Source organism: Oncorhynchus mykiss, chromosome 16 (assembly GCF_057628025.1).
Source record: "Oncorhynchus mykiss isolate SJ-2025 chromosome 16, ASM5762802v1, whole genome shotgun sequence".
In the NCBI taxonomy this organism is placed as follows: Eukaryota; Metazoa; Chordata; class Actinopteri; order Salmoniformes; family Salmonidae; genus Oncorhynchus; species Oncorhynchus mykiss.
The window spans coordinates 37,313,573-37,339,931 of NC_143037.1; the positions used below are offsets into that span (position 1 = coordinate 37,313,573).

The 26,359-nt window shown below is 41.6% G+C and overlaps 2 protein-coding genes across 9 annotated transcripts in view; both read right to left on the reverse strand.

Moving 5' to 3' along the window:
- LOC110491868 (agrin) overlaps positions 1 to 26,359 on the reverse strand; it is a 472,223-nt gene that overhangs the window by 217,400 nt on the left and 228,464 nt on the right. For all 8 annotated transcript variants that reach the window (XM_090202606.1, XM_036946761.2, XM_090202603.1 and 5 more), the window contains one exon: positions 3,792 to 4,007. In XM_090202606.1, coding sequence (XP_090058732.1) covers positions 3,792 to 4,007 — 216 coding nt within the window. The remainder of the gene's footprint in view (positions 1 to 3,791; positions 4,008 to 26,359) is intronic.
- Positions 14,624 to 15,567, reverse strand: LOC149976660 (uncharacterized). The gene is made up of 2 exons (XM_090201671.1): positions 14,810 to 15,567; positions 14,624 to 14,714 (listed from the first exon to the last, which is right to left on the reverse strand). The coding sequence occupies exons 1-2, from the start codon at positions 15,487 to 15,489 to the stop codon at positions 14,624 to 14,626; spliced, it is 771 nt and encodes a 256-aa protein (XP_090057797.1). The 5' UTR covers positions 15,490 to 15,567.

The following is a 26,359-nucleotide window of genomic DNA, read 5'->3' on the forward strand; positions in this document are numbered from 1 at the left end:
CAGAAGTACAGGGTTTGTCATTTGGGATTAAACTGCTGTCCAGCATCTCTCATTGTAGACTTTAAATGCATCTTGAAGAAGGGACTCTAGATAAGAGCATTGGATAAATCAGACTGGGTAGCTACATAGCTCTGTGTTGTATGATTTCCCCCCACAAATGAATACAATTTATTAATCCTTGAAAGCCTCATATTACCAATTACTCTGTACATATACACTCTGCATTCAAAATCTTCAAAGTATCTTAAGTAGCTCCTAATGCCTTGTATACACAATGACTTATTAATGACTGATTGAGTCGTTAACATACACTACCGTTCAAAAGTTTGGGGTCACTTAGAAATGTCCTTGTTTTTGAAAGAGCAACACATTTTTTGTATATTAAAATAACATCAAATTGATCGGAAATACAGTGTAGACATTGTTAATGTTGTAAATGACTATTGTAGCTGGAAACGGCTGTTTTTTTAATGGAATATCTACATAGGCCCATTATCAGCAACCATCACTCCTGTGTTCCAATGGCACGTTGTGTTAGCTAATCCAAGTTTATCATTTTAAAAGGCTAATTGATCATTAGAAAACCTTTTTGCAATTATGTTAGCACAGTTGAAAACTGTTGTGCTAATTAAAGAAGCAATAAAACTGGCCTTCTTTAGACTAGTTGAGTATCTAGAGCATCAGCATTTGTGGGTTTGATTACAGACTCAAAATGTCCAGAAAAAAAATATTTTCTTCTGAAACTCGTCAGTCTATTCTTGTTCTGAGAAATGAAGGCTATTCCATGCGAGAAATTGACAAGAAACTGAAGATCTCGTACAATGCTGTGTACTAATCCCTTCACAGAACAGCGCAAACTGGCCCTAACCAGAATAGACATAGGAGTGGGAGGCCCCAGTGCACAACTGAACAAGAGGACAAGTACATTAGAGTGTCTAGTTTGAGAAACCGATGCCTCACAAGTCCTCAACTGGCAGCTTCATTAAAAAAGTACCTGCGAAACACCAGTCTCAACGTCAACAGTGAAGAGGCAACTCCGGGATGCTGGCCTTCTAGGCAGAGTTCCTCTGTCCAGTGTCTGTGTTCTTTTGCCCATCTTAATCTTTTTTTTTTATTGGCCAGTCTGAGATAGGGCTGTTTCTTTGCAACTCTGCCTAGAAGGCCAGCATCCCGGAGTCGCCTCTTCACTGTTGAAGATCAGCACTCCTACTCTGAGACACTTTGTGGATATGGGCCCTGTACACCGTAGTCCTCACTGGTCATAATCAATACAGAAGCAGCTCTTCTTATTTTTGTGAATAGCAGCATAGTCACTAAATCTCCCGATGCAGATCTGGTTCATCAGGAGGAAGTTGCGCCCCACAGGCCACCATCGCCCTTTACCCAGAACTCCACTGTGCTCCCAGCGGGTAAGTCTGGATAATTATGGGCCTTTTGATGGCTGTATATGGCCTGTTCCTCTAGCTGATGTAATTACCTCACTCTCTCTCTCTTTCTCTTTATACATCTGTCTTTCTTTATCAGTTCTCTGTTTCTGTCCCTGTCTCTCTCCCTTCCCTCCCTCTCTCTTCCCTCCATCTCTCCCTCCCTCTCTCTCTCCCCCTTCCATCCCTCTCTCCCCATTCCCTCCCTCCCTCTTTCTCTCCCCTCCCTCCCTCTCCCTCCACCCTCCCTCCCTCCCTCTCTCTGTTTCCCTTCCTCTCTTTCTCGCTCTCTCTTTCTGTTCCTGTTTCCTTCCCTCTATCTGGCAAGCCCTTTAGTCACACAGGCCCTGCTATTAGCCAGCCACTAGCCAGCACAGCAATCAGCTGATGGATTAGCATTGTAGCGACAGCATAGAGGAAGAAAAACACGACACAAAGCCCATTGTAGCATATTGCTTTGTGCTTTCAGCCCTGCAAACCTCTAGTGGAGTGGCTGGTGCTGCTATGCTAACTAGTGGTGGTTACGATGAGCCAAATAGGCTTCACTGTTATCATATGTTGGCTCTGGACCGTGGTAGACAGACACAGCGTGCGTCGAGGTGTTTTGTCATCTGGTGGCTGGTATAACTTGTGATAGAAGACATAATGGCATTTCTAATAGGCTTATGGCAAGTTTCTTAAAATCCTGTCATAATACTGTATCTATGTGATGACATAACAGCTTCTTTACTCGCAGAGGTACAGAACATGCCACTGTACTGTAGCGCAATGCTAGCAGGACTCATTCTGAAGGTATGAAAGAGCACAAAAAAGCGTGATGCTAGCTGAGAAACTATACAATACATCAGGGTACAGCTCTACACAGCAAGGCACTGACTGAAACAGACTGAATAGTACCATAATGCTAGCTAGGACTCTCTATACATAAGGGACCGTATAGACCGTACAGTAGTAGTTGACAAAACTGACTGAACAGTAGCTAGCGTAATGATAGTTAGCTGATCTCACCGTACAGTAAATACAACACTTCATGTCAGTACACAACACTGAACAGTAGTAGCTAACGGGATGCCAATGGACTGAAACAGACACAGTGCCTTCAGAAAGTATTCATACCCCTTGAGTAATTACACACTTTGTTGTATGACACACTGAATTCAAACTGGATTACCCATCTACACACAATACACCATAATGTCAAAGTGAAAATGTGTTTTTAGTAATGTTTATTGAAAATTAAATATTTACATGAGTATACACACCCTTGAGTCAATAGAATCCCTTTGGGAGTAATTAAAGCTGTGAGTCTTTCTGGGTAAGTCTCAAAGAGCTTTGCACACCTAGATTTTATCATATTTGCCCATTATTCTTTTTTAAATTCTTCAAGCTCTGTCAAGTTGGTTGTGTATCATTGCTTTTCATTGCTTTTCAAACTAACTAGGCCACTCAGGATACATTCAATGTCGTCTTGGTAAGCAACTCCAGTGTATATTTGGCCTTGTATTTTAGGTTATTGTCCTGCTGAAAGGGTCATTTGACTGTCTATTGTCTATTGGAAAGCAGACTGAACCTGGTTTCCACTAGGATTTTGCCTGTGCTTAGCTCTATTCTGTTAATTTTTATCCTGAAAAACTCTCTAGTCCTTGCAAATGCAGCTACTGTACCACCATGCTTGAAAATATTAAGAGTGGTACTCAGTGACGTACTGTGTTGAATTTTCCCCAAACATAATGCTTTGTATTCAGGACTTAAAGTACATTTTTTCGCATTCTTTTTGCAGTTATACTTTAGTGCCTTATTGCAAACAAGATGCATGTTTTGGAATATTTTTGTCTGTACATGAGTCCTTCTCTTCACTGTTATTTAGGTTAGTATTGTAGAGTAACTACAATGTTGTTGATCCATCCTCAGTTGTCTCCTATAACAGCCATTAAACTCTAACTGTTTTAGTCAGCATTGGCCTCATGGTGAAATCTCTGAGCGGTTTCCTTCATCTCTGGCAACTGAGTTAGGAAGGATGTCTGTAGTATCTTTGTAGTGACTAGGTGTATTGATACACCATCCGTAGTGTAATTAGTAACTTCACCATGCTCAAAGAGACATTCAACATATTTTTACCCATCAACCCATAGGTGCCCTTCTTTGTGGGGCATTGGAAAACCTCCCTGGTACTTATTAACTCATTTTTGTAAAAAATCATTTTAACATGATTCCACTTTGACATTATGTGGTATTGTGCCAGTAACACAAAATCTAACTGTATCAATTTTAAATTCAGGCTCTAACACCATTTTTTGGGGAAAAGGGGGTGGGAATACTTTCTAAAGGCACTGTATCTAGCATGACGTGCTAGCTAGCAAGACTCACCGCAGGGTCCTTTGCGCAGCACCTTGATGCGCCGCTGCGTGTTGCACTGGGCCTTCTCCAGCTCACACTCATTGGAGTAGGTCGAGGAGTCCGAGCCACACACAGGCGCCACAACCGACGGACACACCATCTTCTTGCAGACGCACTCTGTCTTGGAGGGGTCAGCCGCATCACGTTCACATACTGACCCGAAGCCGCATAGCATTCCTCTGCAATCTGAGGAGAAATAAAAAATTATCCATTTAGAATTGATTTGAATGTTTGATTTGACAGAGATAGAGAAAAAGGGCAATGCAGTATGTTATTTGTGAGGGAGGAAATGTCCCAATGACCAACGGGAGTACAACTTTCAGACCGTTCAAAAACACTTCAAAGAATGCCGTTACTGAAAGTTGAAGGGCCTTAGCTACATAACAGTTGACACTTGACTAGTTTACTCAATATATTCATGGGTTAAACAGCTTCGTTACAACTCCAAATACAGGAGCTACATACAATATCCACCACATACCTACATCTTTATTGACCCCTGTAATATAGACGTCAGCTTGGTACCTTGAGCATCATTTATCTGGCCAGTGTCCACACATCCATACCACTACACTAAAGCTGACTTAAACAGAAGGTAACTCTCACAGGTAGTAGATTTGAATAGAAATCAATGAGACTGACGGAGGACAAAGCATATTCCTTCCTGGCTGAGCTTAGGAGGGCCCTGATCTTAAGCGTCTCTTTGGTTCGGAGCTTTTGATGGCCCTTGCGGCCCCTTCGGATGCCCCACCTCTCCTATTTAGTCCCCCCCCCCCTCCACAGATCTCCCCCCAGCTACATCTTATCACTGGTTCCCAGGCCAGTGCTGAACGTGAGTGGGCATGTTCACTTGGACTAGCCCGGCAGCTGTCTGTCTCGCTCTCACTTGCTGTTGAACACACACACACACAGGCGCACACATGTGCACTACACACACGCACACATATATTAACACACAGCTCTGTTATGTGTGTGTGTGTGTGTGTGGAAGGAGAGGGCAGCATCTGTTCCTGCATCTGTCTTAGGCTTCCAGATCTCTTTCTCTACCCCCTCTCCATTGACAGGTGAGTGTGTGTGTCTGTGTTACAGTGAGAGAGGACAGGCGAGGGCTTCCGTTCTCAATGTGAGACCACCTGAGGAACTGGGGCCTGACAGATACCTGAGCTAGTCTTTCTTTGGTTGAAGGTGGAAGAAAAGAAAGAGAGAGCGAAAGAGAGAGCGTGTGTGCATTTTGTGTTTGTACGTGCAGTGTGTGTGTGGGGGGGGGGGTGCGAGTATGAGAGGTGCAACTATGGAGTCTGACAGCACATGGTCAGTAATGTGAAAACCATGTCAAGACTCCTTCAATGCTCCTCTCTCCTCTAGTGCCTGTGAACAATGGCTATACGGTTACTTTTAGCTGTCAGATCACCCCACAGGCATGTGTGTGTGTGTGTGTGTGTGTGGATGTGTTTAACTATACTTGTGAAGTCCCCACAAGAATAGTAAACAAACAAACAAACAAACAAAAATTGAACAACTGGGACATTTTACTTGGTCCCCCCACAAGGTCAAATGCTATTTCTAGGGATTTTATGGTTAAAGTTAGAATTAGTGCAGGGTTAGAATTAGTGTAGGGTTAGAATTAGTGTAGGGTTAGAATTAGTGTAGGGTTAGAATTCGTGTAAGGTTAGAATTAGTGTAGGGTTAGAATTAGTGTAGGGTTAGAATTAGTGTAGGGTTAGAATTAGTGTGGGGTTAGAATTAGTGTAGGGGTAGAATTAGTGCTCGAGGTAGAATTAGTGCTCGGGGTAGATTTTGTGTAGGGGTAGAATTAGTGTAGGGTTAGAAAAAGTGTAGGGTTAGAATTAGTGTAGGGTTAGAATTAGTGTTTGGGTTAGAATTAGTGTAGGGTTAGAATTAGTGTATGGTTAGAATTAGTGTATGGTTAGAATTAGTGTAGGGTTAGAGTTAGTGTAGGGTTAGAGTTAGTGTTGGGTTAGAATTAGTGCAGGGTTAGAATTAGTGTAGGGTTAGAATTAGTGTATGGTTAGAATTAGTTTAGGGTTAGAATTAGTGTAGGGATAGAATTAGTGTGGTGTTATAATTAGTGTAGTGTTATAATTAGTGTAAGGTTAGAATTAGTGCACGGGTTAGAATTAGTGTAGGGTTAGAATTAGTGTTTGGGTTAGAATTAGTGTAGGGTTAGAATTAGTGCTCGGGTTAGAATTAGTGTAGGGGTAGAATTAGTGTAGGGGTAGAATTAGTGTAGGGGTAGAATTAGTGTAGGGTTAGAATTAGTCTAGGGTTAGAATTAGTGTAGGGTTAGAATTAGTGTAGGGATAGAATTAGTGTAGGGTTAGAATTAGTGTAGGGGTAGAATTAGTGTAGGGTTAGAATTAGTGTAGGGATAGAATTAGTGTAGGGTTAGGATTAGTGTAGGGTTAGAATTAGTGTAGGGTTAGAATTAGTGTAGGGTTAGAATTAGTGCTCAGGGTAGAATTAGTGTTGGGATAGAATTAGTGTAGGGTTAGAAATAGTGTAGGGTTAGAATTAGTGTAGGGATAGAATTAGTGTAGGGTTAGAATTAGTGTAGGGTTAGAATTAGTGTAGGGTTAGAATTAGTGTAGGGTTAGAATTAGTGTTTGGGTTAGAATTAGTGTAGGGTTAGAATTAGTGCTCGGGTTAGAATTAGTGTAGGGGTAGAATTAGTGTAGGGGTAGAATTAGTGTAGGGGTAGAATTAGTGTAGGGTTAGAATTAGTCTAGGGTTAGAATTAGTGTAGGGTTAGAATTAGTGTAGGGATAGAATTAGTGTAGGGTTAGAATTAGTGTAGGGGTAGAATTAGTGTAGGGTTAGAATTAGTGTAGGGATAGAATTAGTGTAGGGTTAGGATTAGTGTAGGGTTAGAATTAGTGTAGGGTTAGAATTAGTGTAGGGTTAGAATTAGTGCTCAGGGTAGAATTAGTGTTGGGATAGAATTAGTGTAGGGTTAGAAATAGTGTAGGGTTAGAATTAGTGTAGGGATAGAATTAGTGTAGGGTTAGAATTAGTGTAGGGTTAGAATTAGTGTAGGGTTAGAATTAGTGTAGGGTTAGAATTAGTGCTCAGGGTAGAATTAGTGTTGGGTTAGAATTAGTGTAGGGTTAGAATTAGTGTAGGGATAGAATTAGGTTTAGGAGCTAGATTTGGACCTTTAAATTACATGCTGGTGGATTTCTTTCTACCCAACGGAGAACATCCCATTTGAGAGAGAGAGCATGTCCAGTGTGGGGCTTTAATGGATGAAAATGCCTTGTCCTTGTAATGCTCACTCTGTTTTGGGGAGCGATCATCCATAATACATGATGTCATGCTCTCACTGGTGAGAGAGGGGTGTGTGGACTGATATGGGATAATTAGGTATGACAGTGTTGACAGAAATTACAAGAAGGACAACTCTAGGAACTGCTTAGATGTTAGAGGATGCTAGACAGTTCGCGATTAAGTCATATTGTTAGTAAAAAACAATGTGTTTACCTCAGAGTTAGTATTGTATTACTTCCACTATGTGTTGCAAGATTATTTCATCTTCATACTGTTCTTTTCTCTCTCTGTGGGACTGCAACAGTGGGACTGTGTGATATCGAGTTAACTGTCTCTTACGAAAAAACATTGCAGTCACAGTTCAGTATAACTGTACCTTCAGGTGTTTGGAAATTGTTCACAAGGATGAACCAGACTTGTGGGTGTCTACAATTATTTTCTGAGGTCTTGGCTGATTTCTTTTGATTTTCCCATGATGTCAAGCGAAGAGGCACTGCGTTTGAAGGTATTGAAATACATCCACAGGTACACCTCCAATTGACTCAAATGATGTCAATTAGCCTACCAGAAGCTTCTAAAGCCATGACATCATTTTTGGGAATGTTCCAAGCTATTTAAAGGCACAGTCAACATAGTGTATGTAAACTTCTGACCCACTGGAATTGTTATACAGTGAATTATAGATTATTTCACAACAATTGTTGGAAAAATGACTTGTTTCATGCACATAGTAGATGTCCTAACCGACTTGCCGACTTGTTAACAAGATATGTGTTGTGGTTTAAAAAAATAGTTTTAATGGCTCCAACCTAAGTGTACGTAAACTTCCGACTTCAACTGTATATGAGCAAAAACTATTACATTTTATTTGGAAATGAAGGGCTTTTTATATAATACGTTTGAATTCGGAGGGCAGAAATGAATAAATATTAATGCATTAGACCTCTCATTGAAGGCACCAGTCATACAAAAGTTATACTTAAATCTGAACTAATTTTCGAGCAAATCAGCAAGAAAATCTCACCCTGTGTTCAAGAATGGCCTTTTTTTCCTATATTCAGATTACAACCTCTCACTTCCGGTTATTTGAAAATGTAATAATCTTCAAAATATTGCTATTTTTAAAACAAGCCATATAAGCTGGTTGCGATTTCAGTTTTATTCACCAGAAAAGAGAGAACAAATAAGATCACAGAGGGTTTTGTCAAGGATTTTCTCTGAAATGTGAAATAGAGGTTTGATGGATTCAGGGAAGCTCACCGTTCATGTATTTTGTGGTGGTTGCAATAATGATTATTTACAGTGCCTTGCGAAAGTATTCGGCCCCCTTGAACTTTGCGACCTTTTGCCACATTTCAGGCTTCAAACATAAAGATATAAAACTGTATTTTTTTGTGAAAAATCAACAACAAGTGGGACACAATCATGAAGTGGAACGACATTTATTGGATATTTCAAACTTTTTTAACAAATCAAAAACTGAAAAATTGGGCGTGCAAAATTATTCAGCCCTTTTACTTTCAGTGCAGCAAACTCTCTCCAGAAGTTCAGTGAGGATCTCTGAATGATCCAATGTTGACCTAAATGACTAATGATGATAAATACAATCCACCTGTGTGTAATCAAGTCTCCGTATAAATGCACCTTCACTGTGATAGTCTCAGAGGTATGTTAAAAGCGCAGAGAGCATCATGAAGAACAAGGAACACACCAGGCAGGTCCGAGATACTGTTGTGAAGATTTCCCAAGCTTTAAACATCCCAAGGAGCACTGTGCAAGCGATAATATTGAATATCAGACCACTGCAAATCTACCAAGACCTGGCCGTCCCTCTAAACTTTCAGCTCATACAAGGAGAAGACTGATCAGAGATGCAGCCAAGAGGCCCATGATCACTCTGGATGAACTGCAGAGATCTACAGCTGAGGTGGGAGACTCTGTCCATAGGACAACAATCAGTCGTATATTGCACAAATCTGGCCTATATGGAAGAGTGGCAAGAAGAAAGCCATTTCTTAAAGATATCCATAAAAAGTGTAGTTTAAAGTTTGCCACAAGCCACCTGGGAGACACACCAAACATGTGGAAGAAGGTGCTCTGGTCAGATGAAACCAAAATTGAACTTTTTGGCAACAATGCAAAACGTTATGTTTGGCGTAAAAGCAACACAGCTCATCACCCTGAACACACCATCCCCACTGTCAAACATGGTGGTGGCAGCATCATGGTTTGGGCCTGCTTTTCTTTAGCAGGGACAGGGAAGATGGGTAAAATTGATGGGAAGATGGATGGAGCCAAATACAGGACCATTCTGGAAGAAAACCTGATGGAGTCTGCAAAAGACCTGAGACTGGGACGGAGATTTGTCTTCCAACAAGACAATGATCCAAAACATAAAGCAAAATCTACAATGGAATGGTTCAAAAATAAACATATCCAGGTGTTAGAATGGCCAAGTCAAAGTCCAGACCTGAATCCAATTGAGAATCTGTGGAAAGAACTGAAAACTGCTGTTCACAAATGCTCTCCATCCAACCTCACTGAGCTCGAGCTGTTTTGCAAGGAGGAATGGGAAAAAATGTCAGTCTCTCGATGTGCAAAACTGATAGAGACATACCCCAAGCGACTTACAGCTGTAATCACAGCAAAAGGTGGCGCTACAAAGTATTAACTTAAGGGGGCTGAATAATTTTGCACGACCAATTTTTCAGTTTTGGAATTGTTAAAAAAGTTTGAAATATCCAATAAATGTCGTTCCACTTCATGATTGTGTCCCACTTGTTGTTGTTTCTTCACAAACAAATACAGTTTTATATCTTTATGTTTGAAGCCTGAAATGTGGCAAAAGGTCGCAAAGTTCAAGGGGGCCGAATACTTTCGCAAGGCACTGTATGTTCACTTTACCAGCTTAAATGTTGTTTTGTTTCAGCTGAAGCTGCTGATCTAGGCAGGGACATCGGGATGTTGGCGAGTACATTTATAGATTTTAAAGTAGCTGCCTAGTTAAATAAATAACTGTCCCTTGGGCCAAGCCAGATAGAAAGCTTGCCGGGGTGCAACAGTTCAAGTAAATGTATGATAATGCAATGAATAACAATATAATTATATAGTGATACACTACAGTACTAACTGTTTACTCAAAAGTGATATACAATAACACAATCATTGGTCTGGGAGGACATCTGCTCAGCCATTTCAGAAATGTGTTGGACCAGTACATGACAGAAAGCGAGAATATGTTACATGGTAAAATACACTGAAATAAGCTTTGTAATTGCCTGATGTCTTTAAACGAGTCAGGTTTAGGGAATATATAGTTTCATTAATCATGTACATCAATGAAGACAGACATTTGATTTACAGTTCGAAAACAACCCTGTATGTACTGTACATACTTTAGCAGAGCAGATGTCAAAGCCTGCACACACTGTATCAAACCAAAGTTTGTTTGTCACGTGCGCTGAATACAACCTTACAGTAGCTCTGCAGTAGATGGGTTGGGCACTCCCGTTTCACACATACGATGCTGTCATCTTTCAATTTCATCAAGAAGCAAATGACATATAATACACGACACAAACAACTATGCCCACAAACATTTTGTACAGACAGTGTGTTACCTGGAAAGCTCCATAATGTCTGACCACATACAAGGTGGGAACAAATGAAAGAGGCCGAGTCACTCTGGCATTATCCATTCAAAGTACAGCACATTACCACATTCCTGCACTCACATTTGTATGTGCAAAAAGGTGTGTGTGCTCATAAACACACACAGGGTATACCATTTTCTTTGTCCTTTTCTCCTTAGTTTTACCCTGACAAACATTGTGACTGCCCTCTTTCTCTGACCACGGAAACTGGCATATGTATGTCCCCCTGCTGTGTTTTGTCCATGTAGTCTGTCTGTATGGATGTAAAGGGAGAAATTTACCAAAGGCAATCATGTATACCAAATTAGGAAACAGGATTATTAGGTAACAAGGGAGGGCTCTCTTGCTGAAACGCTATTGAAACATCAGAGGGCTCATTCAAAAGGAGGGAGAAGGGAGGGGGGGGATGTGCTGAATTTTGAATGGACTAGTGCCAAAAGCGAATCTCGAGGTGAATCTCAAAAGATTTTCCTTAATGTTTTGCACCCTCTTCTCTCCTTGGCTCTCTTCTGTTCTCACATTGGAGGTCATGGTCCAAAGGGTGGGACCTCAGATCCTATCCTCCAATGCCTTTTAAGAAGAAGATAAGAGGATGGAAGGAATCCAGGAAAGACAAGATCTTAATGTAACATCTAATTTGAAGGACAGCGCCGTTTGGATCGGTGCCTTACACCAGAGCAGCGTGACTCCTACTAGCCCTAGGACACCACAACAGTCAACAGTGTGAAAAAAATATTGATTGCTTATCCAGTGATCATCTTTCACTAATACACATTTAGTTAACACTACAACCGTTAAAACAGTCATTTTGACTGCTCATTATTTGTATTTTTTGTATTACTCTGCCATTATTAAAGTCATGCCCCCCCCCCCCTTATTTTCCTAAACACTGTCGGTGTTATAATTGTACTGGGGTTATAACCAGTTTTAGGAGGGCATGCCATTTTTTTACGGTTTTCCCTCGTTCCCCTTCCTTCTCCCAACAGTTGAACATACAGTGCCCAGCTAGTAATCACATCGAAACTGAACCTAAACCTACACTATTCCGAAACTAATTTCACACACACTGCATAACAAAGAAGTAAAGTATGAGAAAGGGAGTGAATGGGTGAGTTGACGAGCGAGGACAACGTAATCACCAATTGTGAATGAAGAACAGGGCGGACCCTTCTATTGTACTACACAGTGAGAGTGTGCGCAAACTTTACATGCTAAACAGCCTTCAATATTTGGGAAAAGCTCCACATCGGGCAGCAGGTGAGCCGAGTGTCGGAGTATGTGGTGATGAGGCTTCTGGAACTTTAAATTGGCAAGGGGAGACATGACACTATGGACAATTGTCACTTGACTGTCATTGGCAAACAAGTTACTTGTAAAGAAATCAAGCCTGGCCGGCCGCATAAACAAAGTGAGACGGGAGCTCCCTCCCCTGAAGAATGACAAGACAATGGGGACACAATAAAGAGAGAACCGGAGACTATTAAGCACTGCGACCAAATAAAGGTATGTCAAAGTGCGTCAAGCAAGTGAAAATTATGAAGATTTGTGTCAACTGTGTGTACAAGGGATAAATGAAATCCATCTGATGCCATTGCGTGAAAACGCACACAATTAAACATTAATGGACTATTTTTGACTGCTTTCATATCGACACAGCAGTACCAGTCAAAAGTTTGGACACACTACTCATTACAGGATTTGTCAATATTTGTACTATTTTTTACATTGTAGAATAATAGTGAAGACATAAAACTATGAAATAACACATATGGAATCATGCAGTAACCAAAACAAAAAAGCTAAACAAATCAAAATATATTTGACTTTTGAGATTCTTCAAAGTAGCCACCCTTTGCCTTGATGACAGCTTTGCACTCTCTTGGCATTCTCTCAACCAGCTTGGAATGCTTTTCCAATAGTCTTGAAAGAGTTCCCATATGCTGAGCACTTGTTGGCTGCTTTTCCTTCACTCTGCGGTTTAACTCATCCCAAACCATCTCAATTGGATTGAGGTCGGGTGATTGTGGAGGCCAGGTCATCTGATGCAGCACCATCACTCTCCTTCTTGATCAAATAGACCTTAAACTGCCTGGAGGTGTGTTGGGTTATTGTAATGTTGAAAAACAAGTGATAGTCCCACTAAGTGTTACATCTGCTCCTGCCACACCCTCTACTGCTCATCATGTGTCTCCTTGACCTGCCACCACTCCCACCATGCTCTCTCGCTCTCCCTCTCTCTCTGTGTGTGTAATTGTGTGGCCGGAGAAAGGTGTGCTGGAGTCAGAGCAGATCCCTACCAGCTGCAACCTGTTCCATAATCAAGACCTCAACAAATACTCAGACCTTCCACTTCCACACTGCCAGATCATAACCTCTGCTCAGTCAGTCTACGTTTCTAGCTGTTTGTTACTATTTAGATCCTGTTATCCTGTTATGCCATGCCTGACACGGTTTTCCTCTCCGCTATAGTTCTGCCCGCTCTGACTCTGGTTCCTGTCTCCAGTCCCACGTCTCCTCATCCTGCTACTCTGTCCTGGATTCCCCACTCTACTACTCCCTTGGATTCCCCTCCGGACCTGCTTACCCTGTGCCAACCCCTCTCGCTCCAGCCTCAGCCTCCACACCTGGTTTCCTGCAACCCACCCGAGCTTCCCCTGGCCTGCACTCCATCTTCCCCCTGTGTTTCAATAAATACCTTGTTTACTTCATCCCAGTCTCCTTGTCTGAGTCTGCTCTTGGGTTTCCCTGTTCCACTTCGTGTAACACTTAGGGTCCCAGTAGTGACGGACTGTCATCTCTCTTGGCAAATATAATATATTTTGATTTCTTTAACACTTTTTTGGGTTACTACATGATTCCATATGTGTTATTTCATAGTTTTGATGTTTTCACTATTATTCTACAATGTATAAAATAGTAAAACTAAAGAAAAACCCTTGTATGAGTAGGTGTGTCCAAACTTTTGACTGGTACTGTATAACAAGCAGTATCAACCTAATGAAAATGCTATTGTGTAATTTGAAATAAAAAAATCTTATTCTAATGTTAGCCAAGGCTTTCATAAACACAACCAAATGATTATTTTTGAGATAGCATAAATGAAATGTATTAATTACACTGTTAGAATGTTTCAGTCAGAATGACTGCTCTTTAGCTTTAAGGGGGGTCCCTCGAGGCCCAGTGGTTCTAGAGTTAAAGGACCAGTATGCATTGGACTTTATGCCCATTTGTACTTTTTGTATGTTTCCAGATTTACCGCTATTAGAAAATGTATTGTGTTAAAATGTATAGTGTTGCTGAAGAGGGCAGCAAAGGGCAAAACTACATGCTACAACTTTAAACAAACTATGAATATTGTATGCTCTTACTGTTGTCCAATTCTTCATGGCAACCACTGACTGGACAACAGTATTCCTGTCAAAATGGCCCCAGTCTCTCTTGACCATCCATCTGTGCATAGCCTAAATGCATAGCGTAAATGCATACTATATCAATAATAATAGCAGGTTTGGGGTCAGTTCATAATTACATTGAGAATGTTTTAAATTCCAATTAAATTCTTGAATTTAAAATGAATTTTAATTGAAGTAGTAAACAGAATACGGAATTGCAATTAGAATTTGAATGTAAGTAAATACAATTGAATTCAGTGAAATTCCCATTGTTAGGGAGGATAAGATAAAAGCATCTTTTCATTATATCTTTCACTGAATCACATTCTACTTCCTGTCACTCAAATTCTACATCTTGTGGAGTGTGGCCAATTCAATTTAAATTTCAACTCATTGAATGGGAGCAAATTCCAAAATTCTAAATGGTGTCCGAACCATGATTAATGGATGTTTTATTTTAATTAATGCTCTGTTAAACACTGGTTGAGACACCTGCAAGACATGGAACCAGAATGCTACCCCCTGGAAACACTTTACGGACTGCATTGACCTCGTTCAGGTCTCTGTTGAACATCACACATCTCAATGAAAACATATCCGCATCTCTATTTAAAATGCACAATCTCCTTCATATTGGTCACGTGCATGATTCTTTTAAAATCCTGGGATAGCCTTTTCAAACGTCTGCAAGCACACCTCCAGCACATCTGTAGTCTCCTCACATACAATGAAGTAAGCAACAGGAATTCCACGCCCATGTTGCTGAATGATTAATGCATAAAATGTGTAACCATAAGCTGTGATTACTTTGTAAGTTGCATCCAGGAAAACCATTACGTTTCTATATTTGGCAAGTTGCTCCCCCTGCAGCACAATGATTAGTGTTTGTTTGGTGGAGTGGAACAGTGGTTGGTAGAACATGACCTCCTGTTGAAGGTCAGACTTGACCAGTCTGTCAACGCTGATGCTGTCATTCTCATCAAGCCTGGTGTCGGAGGCTAGAGAGCTTTGTATGTTCCACACATCTTTTGGTGTCAGGTAGAAACATCTATCAGACACATTGTGATGACCCTCTTCTTTGGCCCACTGTGTTGCCTTCAAAAGCACCTCAGTTGTGGTGCAGTGTTGACCTATCCACGTTGCTACGGAATGCATCAATGTGCGATTGATGCGATTGATCACATTCTCTGTGCTTTTGTCCAGGCCATGACCATTGTGGCACAGTTGTTTCTGCACAATGACCCCTTGAAAACTAACACTGATGACAAAGGAGAAACAGATGTAGCTCTTACAAAGAACTGAACTGACTAACGCATTTCTGCTCACCAGTTGTTTCATCTGGTTTCAAAATGGGAACGACTCACTCGCAGGTTGGTGTCATTAGGAAAACGCTGTTTTTCTATTGCCATTCCGCCAGTGAATGCCGGATAGGCCCCTAAGCACTCGCTCTTAGATTCCATTTTGGGTTAGAATAATCTAATTTTGTGTAAGGATGTACGCTGGGAAGCGGGAAGCAAGTTCAGGGAGTGAATACTTTTAATAAATAAATGAACAAAACAAGAAACACAAACAGTGCACTGACATGAAACAGCAACAATGGCGACTTGGGAAGAAACCCAAGGGAGTGGCATATAAAGGACAGGTAATCAAGGAGGTGATGGAGTCCAGGTGAGTGTCATTATGCGCGTACCGCTGGTGACAGGTGTGCACCCTAATGAGCAGCCTGGTGACCTAGAGGCCGGAGAAGGAGCACACGTGACATTTTGAAAATCAAATTTGGTTGACAAACGCTAAGGTTAAACGCAATATCTTCTCCGGGCCTAGATGTTATGTCAAGGGCTGAAAGCGACGCACTCAGAGGTAGGCAACTGATTCATAGTACGGCAAAGTTGTGTGTCGGTCCGCCGCCTCAGCGATAACACTATTTACAGCAAAGCACCAGAAGGTCCGGGAGAAATGCAGATGAACATTGTCTTTGTGCCTGTAGAATACATCTGCCCAAAAAGTCCATTGATCTTTTACTTACAAGCTCCCAGGGGATTGATGCAGTCAATTATTGATCATACAAAGCATAGCGAGTGAGTGAGTAAACATCTGCTCACGACGAAGAAAAGAAAAAAACAGACATTCATACTTTTCAAAAACTTTCTTTCCCTCCTTTCTACAACATTATTTCAACGAGCAAGGTCTATTACCATTTTCATTCCCCTTCTGGACTGAGATTGTGTGTGAGTGTGCGCTTGTATTTACTCATTTCCACATATAAAAGGCCAATCAATTCCCCTCCCGCTCATTGAGCTTCCTGAGCTGTGCCGGGGTTGCTGACCTGGCTCACACCTGCATCAACTTATAATTTATCACACAAGCACACACTGCAGCACAACAAACACTCCCACACAGTTTCCCAGACCCAGACAGAAAGAGGGAGGGGAGCTGGAGGGAGAGAGGAAGGAGAGTGCACAAGACCAGATGGACAGAGTTGAAAGAGATAAAGACAGAGAGCAAGAGAAGATGGTGAGAGGTTAAAGGGAGACTGAGAAAGAGCGAGAGAAAAGATAGAGCAAAGAATCAGAAGAAATAAAATACAACTATACTGAACAAAAATATCAACATAACATGCTACAATTTCAAAGATTTGACTGAGTTACAGTTCATATAAAAGGAAATCAGTCAATTCAAATAAATAAATTAGGCTCTAATCTATGGATTTCACGTGACTGGGCAGGGGTGCAGCCATGGGTGGGCCTGGGAGGGCATAGGTCCACCAACTAGAGAGCCAGGCCCAGCCAATCAGAATTAGTTGTTCCCCACAAAACTGCTTTATTGTAGACAGAAATACTCCTCAGTTTCATCAACTGTCAGGGTGGCTGGTTTTAGGCGATGCCGGAGATGAAGAAGCCAGATGTGGACTGGGCTGGTGAGGTTACATGTGGTCTGCGGTTGTGAGGCCAGTTGGACGTACTCCCAAATTCTCTAAAACGACGTTGGAAGTGGCTTATGGTATAGAAATTAACATTCAATTCTCTGGCAACAGCTCTGGTGGACATTCCTGCAGTCTGTATGCCAATTGCACGCTCCCTCAAAACTTGAGACAATTGTGGCATTGTGTTGTGTGACAAAACACAACACATTTTACAATGGCCTTTTATTGCCCCCGCACAAGGTGCAGCTGTGTATTAACCATGCTGTTTAATCAGTTTCTTGTTATGCCACACCTGTCAGGTGGATGGCTTATCTTGGCAAAGGAGAAATGCTCACTAAAAAGGATGTGGACAAAATTGAAGAGAAATACGTTTTTTGTGCGTACGGACCATTTCTGTGATCTTTATTTGATCTCATGAAACATGGGACCAACACTACATGTTGCATTCATATTTCTGTTCAGTATAAATAGGTGCGTAATATGTAACTTGATCCTGAACAGAACCATGCATGTTTTCTCTCAGTGTTTCCAACAGTCTACTCTATCATGATAACCCCACCCCAAAAGGCTGTGACATAAGATGTCATATGCAGGCATAAAAACCTGTTATGACCAATATTCCATGGGGTCAAATTTACCTGGCGTGCTGCACCAGCACACAATTTTGCACCCGTTATTTTCAAGTGGGAATACAAATTGAGAAAAATCTAACTAAATGTATTTACTCTACACTTTGTTATATTCCCTTTTGATAATAACAGGTGCAAACAAATGGTACAGTAAATCTGGCCCGAAATATGGAACCTTGTGACATCTGTTCTGTCACGCTCATGGTGACAAAGTACAGTGTAGTATCAGAGGGATCATACCTCATCGGTGATAACTCTTCATCAAAATGAGGCTGCCGGGATACTTTGCATCGCTGCGTGTCAGTGAGACAAAGAGAGGACAGTGGGAGAGAGGGAGATCGAGAGTGAAAAAGGGAGATGGAGAGAGGCAGAGGAGGAATCTGAACAATAAGGGAGAGAAAGACAGGGGCCTATATTTGGAGAGAGGGAGAGGAAGAGAGAATGGGTGTGAGAGAGAGGTAAGTGAGAGTGAAAGAGAGGAAGGAAGAGTGGGATTTGGGAGGACGTCTTCCTCATGGACACCTCAGAGAGCGAGAGAGAGACAGTGAGAGTCAGAATGGATGGGCCCTGGTCCCCAGTTTAAATAATGAAGATGTGGCCCTTATCCTGTCACCCTTCATCTCCGGCACAAAGGAAAGTGGAGAGCAGCACGGCTCTAAAAAGATGACAACGTGATGCAATATACATGACTAAATCCCTGGCGCCTGCCACATGCACACACTGCTACGCGAGATTCAATTATTCAACTCATCCACCGAGTTGTTGGAGAGGAGTGCTCTCCCCTTTTCCTCTCACCATCTGAACATAACTTCCAAGCCCTCCCAAATAACTCCCCATGGTATGGTGTGTATCTTTTCACAAACACACGTTGCCGTGTTGCTTTAGGGTTTTTGCTTACGGTGAGATCCATAGCCTCATGGAATCTAACGTTGTCCCTTAACGTTTTCTCTCGCTCTACATTTCCCATTTTGCTCGTGCTCTCGCTCCATCTCTCTCTCCGTCTCTCCCCCCAGTGTTTTATCATCAAGCTTTCTATGTCACATGAACAAGAGAGAGAGGATGTTGAAGAGAAAAGACTGAGGGAGAATCTGCCTCTCAGTCAGTGTGTCAATGTATGGGGACCAAAGGCATTCTCCCATCTCCAAAAACAGCCTCATCTCCACCATGGCTCTGCAACTCCCCTCAACAAAGACAGGGGTGGAAAAGGAAACTGCTTCTCCATGCTGGCTCTACAACGGGGGTGGTGAGGGACTTCAGGGGTCCTTCCTAGAGAAGGCCCAAGCCAGTGGCAGATGGCTTTACTCTGTGTGAGTGTGCCTGTAGCTCTATCTGGTGCAAAAATGGTTTCACTGGGTAAAAGGATAAAAGTCCTATACTTCTCCATGCTCTTCCTAATCACCATTGGGATTGAATAGGATAGAAGGATGATTTTTAGATAGAGGAGGAATTTTAAGGTAGCCTCGCTACACTCACCATTCTGTTTGAAGTGAAACAGAATGAGAGCTATCGTGAGACAAGGCTAATTTTAAGGTGGTTTGAAGATGGAAGATGCTCAACCTTGTATGGTTTGTGTTGTTTCATTTTGGCTTTTACTAAATTTGTTTGAGAAAGAGGACTGTATAAATGGTTCTGGATGTGAGATGTTGCCATTTGAAATGATTTGATAATGGAATTTTACAGTGCCAAACCTCTACCCCCCCTGGTAGTTTACCACAATCAGAAAGAAGAGATGAATTCTTGGTAATGAAATAGAAAAAAGCAGGTCCATAAAATTGCCCTATAAGAATTGACCTTCCCGCCTACCTGTGAGTGCCCTAATTTGGTGCCCTATAAAGAGCCCCCTATGAAGCAGCTCTTGGGCCCCAGTAGACAGTCCCCCCCCCCCCCCCCCCTCGCTCCTCTTTCAGACAAAGCTCTCCATCACTCTCCATCCCCTCCATCTCTCTCCACGCTCTAATCGATAACCGTGGCTCAGAGATCAATACTTCCACAAATCACTTCATTTTCTCTCTTTCTCTCTCCCTCTCTCCCTGGCTCTTCTCCCGGGTGGTGAGAGAAAAAGAGAGGGAGATGAAAAAAAGAGGGCTGTCAATGTAAAATGCGACCTAACCCTCCTCCCTTTCCTCCTTTCTCTTCCTTCGTTCACTCCCGTGCCACTAAAAAACCAAAGAGGAGTAACACACACACACACACACACACACACACACACACACACACACACACACACACACACACACACACACACACACACACACACACACACACACACACACACACACACACACACACACACACACACACACACACACACACACACACACACACACACCAAAGAGGGAGTAAGCACCAAATAAAGGCCATCAGAAGGAGCCTGGTACTTCAGATCTGCCAAGCTCAATTTAGAGGCTGTCAAGCCGCCCCCTCCCTTTCTCTTCTCCATCACTCTCTGTATCTTAATAACCCTGAGAGGTGAACGTAGCACATGATTGTGTTATTTTCAGAGAGTCAAAGCCCATGCTGCCTATCCATCACTCTGAACTTCACTCCCTCTCAGCCGGGGAAAGCGAGCAGCAATATGGGGCCCTAAGACTCAGTTGTACACGCCAGCGAGTTGGAGAGTGGATGGATGTTGGATGGGGGACATCTGCTCACATTTCTAGGATTGTGTCCCATGCACTGGCGGCTAGCGTTAGCGATCGCAGCCACTAGAAAATTAATTGCCATCAACACAAAAGTAGGCAAAGCTTTCCACGCTTATGTGCTTTTCATTATACTCTCGCGCCTCAATGTTGAGGCTTTGTAACATTTCCTGCCAGGATAAAGTGGGAAAGAGACAGGGATTCTGGGGGAATGTGGATAAATATGCGCTTCTCTTCATTTGTCTTAATTTGCCCTCTTTGGCAGCGTTTAGCCCATTCTGAATGAAGCACGCTGCTGTAGTTGGCCACGAATGGACGCACATATTGGGGGAAATACAATACTGAAAACGCAAACACACACTCAGCCCAAACATGTACACCCCAACAGAGGTTTACTGCAAAAAATACATGACCATAGGCAAATTCACGGAGACAACAAACATTGAACAAACACATACATTCATTTTGTGTTCTTGTTTTCCCACTGTCTTTGGCATGGGCAGACGCGCTTATTAATATACAGCACATTCCAGGCAAATTCATCACATATATTTCTTTCATAAGGACACAGACCACATGACGAGGCATGTGTCTGCCACCAAAATCAACTGCTGCCACTGCACAAGAATGCATGGCATGCAACCATGCACAGATCACATTACATATCAAACCAATTCTATGACGCTCCTTAGAGCATTACATTTCTATGAGGATCTACGTAGAACTGCATATTCAATCATTTCTGAGTATCTAGTTAGAATTTTATATTAAATAATTTCAATGAAGGTTTACATAGCATTACTAGGATGACCTATATATCAAATCAAATGTCAAATCAAATGTATTTATATAGCCCTTCTTCCATCAGCTGATATCTCAAAGTGCTGTACAGAAACCCAGCCTAAAACCCCAAACAGCAAGCAATGCAGGTGGCTAGGAAAAACTCCCTAGAAAAGCCAGAACCTAGGAAGAAACCTAGAGACGAACCAGGCTATGAGAGGTGGCCAGTCCTCTTCTGGCTGTGTTGAGTGGAGATTGTAACAGAAGATGACGAGCAGGGTCAAATAATAATAATCACAGTGGTTGTAGTGGGTGCAATTCTGAGGATGCATATAAAATTGTGTAGGAAAAGCATTCGCAACACATTAATTAATTGATTACTAAAACGATCTACAGCATTTTTTCTGAGGATCCATTTAGAGGAGCACATTGAAGCATTGAGGATCAATATAGTGATGCATATTGAAGCATTGAGGATCCATTTAGTGGTGCATATTGAAGCATTGAGGATCCATTTAGTGGTGTATATTGAAGCATTGAGGATCCATTTAGTGGTGTATATTGAAGCATTGAGGATCCATTTAGAGGTGCATATTGAAGCATTGAGGTTCCATTTAGTGGTGTATATTGAAGCATTGAGGATCCATTTAGAGGTGCATATTGAAGCATTGAGGATCCATTTAGTGGTGCATATTGAAGCATTGAGGATCCATTTAGTGGTGTATATTGAAGCATTGAGGATCCATTTAGTGGTGTATATTGAAGCATTGAGGATCCATTTAGAGGTGCATATTGAAGCATTGAGGATCCATTTAGTGGTGTATATTGAAGCATTGAGGATCCATTTAGAGGTGCATATTGAAGCATTGAGGATCCATTTAGTGGTGCACATTGAAGTATTGAGGATCCATTTAGTGGTGTATATTGAGGCATTGAGGATCAATACAGTGGTGCATATTGAAGCATTGAGGATCCATTTAGTGGTGTATATTGAAGCATTGAGGATCCATTTAGAGGTGCATATTGAAGCATTGAGGATCAATACAGTGGTGCATATTGAAGCATTGAGGATCCATTTAGAGGTGTATATTGAAGCATTGAGGATCAATACAGTGGTGCATATTGAAGCATTGAGGATCAATTTAGTGGTGTATATTGAAGCATTGAGGATCCATTTAGAGGTGCATATTGAAGCATTGAGGATCCATTTAGTGGTGCACATTGAAGCATTGAGGATCAATACAGTGGTGCATATTGAAGCATTGAGGATCCATTTAGAGGTGTATATTGAAGCATTGAGGATAAATTTAGAGGTGCATATTGAAGCATTGAGGATCAATACAGTGGTGCATATTGAAGCATTGAGGATCCATTTAGTGGTGCACATTGAAGCATTGAGGATCCATTTAGTGGTGTATATTGAATCATTGAGGATCAATACAGTGGTGCATATTGAAGCATTGAGGATCCATTTAGAGGTGTATATTGAAGCATTGAGGATCCATTTAGAGGTGCATATTGAAGCATTCAGGATCAATACAGTGGTGCATATTGAAGCATTGAGGATCCATTTAGAGGTGCACATTGAAGTATTGAGGATCCATTTAGAGGTGCATATTGAAGCATTGAGGATCCATTTAGAGGTGCACATTGAAGCATTGAGGATCCATTTAGAGGTGCATATTGAAGCATTGAGGATCCATTTAGAGGTGCATATTGAAGCATTGAGGATCCATTTAGAGGTGCATATTGAAGCATTGAGGATCCATTTAGAGGTGCATATTGAAGCATTGAGGATCCATTTAGAGGTGCATATTGAAGCATTGAGGATCCATTTAGAGGTGCATATTGAAGCATTGAGGATCTATTTAGAGGTGCATACTGAAGCATTGAGGATCCATTTAGTGGTGTATATTGAAGCATTGAGGATCCATTTAGTGGTGTATATTGAAGCATTGAGGATCCATTTAGAGGTGCATATTGAAGCATTGAGGTTCCATTTAGTGGTGTATATTGAAGCATTGAGGATCCATTTAGAGGTGCATATTGAAGCATTGAGGATCCATTTAGTGGTGCATATTGAAGCATTAAGGATCCATTTAGTGGTGTATATTGAAGCATTGAGGATCCATTTAGTGGTGTATATTGAAGCATTGAGGATCCATTTAGAGGTGCATATTGAAGCATTGATGATCCATTTAGTGGTGTATATTGAAGCATTGAGGATCCATTTAGAGGTGTATATTGAAGCATTGAGGATCAATACAGTGGTGCATATTGAAGCATTGAGGATCAATTTAGTGGTGTATATTGAAGCATTGAGGATCCATTTAGAGGTGCATATTGAAGCATTGAGGATCCATTTAGTGGTGCACATTGAAGCATTGAGGATCAATACAGTGGTGCATATTGAAGCATTGAGGATCCATTTAGAGGTGTATATTGAAGCATTGAGGATCCATTTAGAGGTGCATATTGAAGCATTGAGGATCAATACAGTGGTGCATATTGAAGCATTGAGGATCCATTTAGTGGTGCACATTGAAGCATTGAGGATCCATTTAGTGGTGTATATTGAATCATTGAGGATCAATACAGTGGTGCATATTGAAGCATTGAGGATCCATTTAGAGGTGTATATTGAAGCATTGAGGATCCATTTAGAGGTGCATATTGAAGCATTGAGGATCAATACAGTGGTGCATATTGAAGCATTGAGGATCCATTTAGAGGTGCACATTGAAGTATTGAGGATCCATTTAGAGGTGCATATTGAAGCATTGAGGATCCATTTAGAGGTGCATATTGAAGCATTGAGGATCCATTTAGAGGTGCATATTGAAGCATTGAGGATCCATTTAGAGGTGCATATTGAAGCATTGAGGATCCATTTAGAGGTGCATATTGAAGCATTGAGGATCCATTTAGAGGTGCATATTGAAGCATTGAGGATCCATTTAGAGGTGCATATTGAAGCATTGAGGATCCATTTAGAGGTGCATATTGAAGCATTGAGGATCCATTTAGAGGTGCATATTGAAGCATTGAGGATCCATTTAGAGGTGCATATTGAAGCATTGAGGATCCATTTAGAGGTGCATATTGAAGCATTGAGGATCCATTTAGAGGTGCATATTGAAGCATTGAGGATCCTTTTACTGGTGCACATTGAAGCATTGAGGATCAATACAGTGGTGCATATTGAAGCATTGAGGATCCATTTAGAGGTGTATATTGAAGCATTGAGGATCCATTTAGAGGTGCATATTGAAGCATTGAGGATCAATACAGTGGTGCATATTGAAGCATTGAGGATCCATTTAGTGGTGCACATTGAAGCATTGAGGATCCATTTAGTGGTGTATATTGAATCATTGAGGATCAATACAGTGGTGCATATTGAAGCATTGAGGATCCATTTAGAGGTGTATATTGAAGCATTGAGGATCCATTTAGAGGTGCATATTGAAGCATTGAGGATCAATACAGTGGTGCATATTGAAGCATTGAGGATCCATTTAGAGGTGCACATTGAAGTATTGAGGATCCATTTAGAGGTGCATATTGAAGCATTGAGGATCCATTTAGAGGTGCATATTGACGCATTGAGGATCCATTTAGAGGTGCATATTGAAGCATTGAGGATCCATTTAGAGGTGCATATTGAAGCATTGAGGATCCATTTAGAGGTGCATATTGAAGCATTGAGGATCCATTTAGAGGTGCATATTGAAGCATTGAGGATCCATTTAGAGGTGCATATTGAAGCATTGAGGATCCATTTAGAGGTGCATATTGAAGCATTGAGGATCTATTTAGAGGTGCATACTGAAGCATTGAGGATCCATTTAGTGGTGTATATTGAAGCATTGAGGATCCATTTAGTGGTGTATATTGAAGCATTGAGGATCCATTTAGTGGTGCATATTGAAGCATTGAGGATCCATTTACCTTCATATCCATATCCACAGACATTTACTTTTTACACAGTTTGTTATGTTACAGCCTTATTCTAAAATCGATTAAATCATTTTTCCCCCTCATCATTTACACACACTATCTCATAATGACAAAGCAACAACAGCTTTTTCGAAATAATTGCAAATGTAAAGTTTTTTTTTTGTTGAAATATCACATTTACATAAGTATACAGACTCTTTACTCAGTACTTTGTTGAAGCACCTTTGGCAGCGATTACAGCCTCTAGTCTTCTTGGGTATGACGCTACAAGCGGCACACCTGTATTTGGGGAGTTTCTCCCCTTGTTCTCTGCAGATCCTTTCAAGCTCTGTCAGGTTGGATGGGGAGTGAAACATGACTATTTCCAGGTCTCTCTAAGGATGTTCGATTGGGTTCAAGTCCGGGCTCTGGCTGGGCCACTCATGCATTGTCTTGGCTGTGTGCTTAAAGTTGTTGTCCTGTTGGAAGGTGAACCTTCGCCACCCAGTCTGAGGTCCTGAGCAGGTTTTCATGAAAGATTTCTCTGTGCTTTGCTCTGTTCATCTTTACCTCAATCCTGGCTAGTCTGAAACCACCATGCTTCACTGTAGGGACAGTGCCAGGTTTCCTCCAGACGTGACGCTTGGCATTCAGGCCAAATAATTCAATCTTGGTTTCATCAGACCAGAGAATCTTGTTTCTCATGGTTTGAGAGTATTTAGGTGCCTTTTGGCAATCTCCAAGTGGGCTGTCATGTGCCTTTTAATGAGGAGTGGCTTCCGTCTAGCCACTCTACCATAAAGGCCTGATTGGTGGAGTGCTGCAGAGATGGTTGTCCTTCTGGAAGGTTCTCCCATCTCCACAGAGGAATTCTGGAGCTCTGTCAGAGTGACCATCGGGTTCCTTGTCACCTCCCTGATCAAGACCTTTCTCCCCCGATTGCTAAGTTTGGCCCGAGCGGCCAGCTGTAGGAAAAGTCTTAGTGGTTGCAATCTTCTTCCATTTAAGAATGATGGAGGCGACTTTGTTCTTGGGGACCTTCAATATTGCAGAAATTGTTTGGTACCCTTCCCCAGATCTGTGCCTCGACACAATCTTGTCTCGGAGCTCTACGGACAATTCCTTCAACCTCATGGCTTGATTTTTGCTCTGACACGCACTGTCAACTGTGGGACCTTATATAGACAGTTGTGGACCTTTCAAAACCATATCCAATCAATTGAATTTATCACAGGTGGACTCCAATCAAGTTGTAGATGCATCTCAAGGGTGATCAATGGAAACAGGATGCACCTGAG

Bases quoted from the DNA above. Each gene is read 5' to 3' on its own strand.
- LOC149976660 (XM_090201671.1), bottom strand. From the start codon at position 15,489: ATGAAACAACTGGTGAGCAGAAATGCGTTAGTCAGTTCAGTTCTTTGT. The intron at 14,715-14,809 runs TTAAAAGAATCA...GATGTTCAACAG, and splicing joins GAAAAGGCTATCCCAGGATT to AGACCTGAACGAGGTCAATG.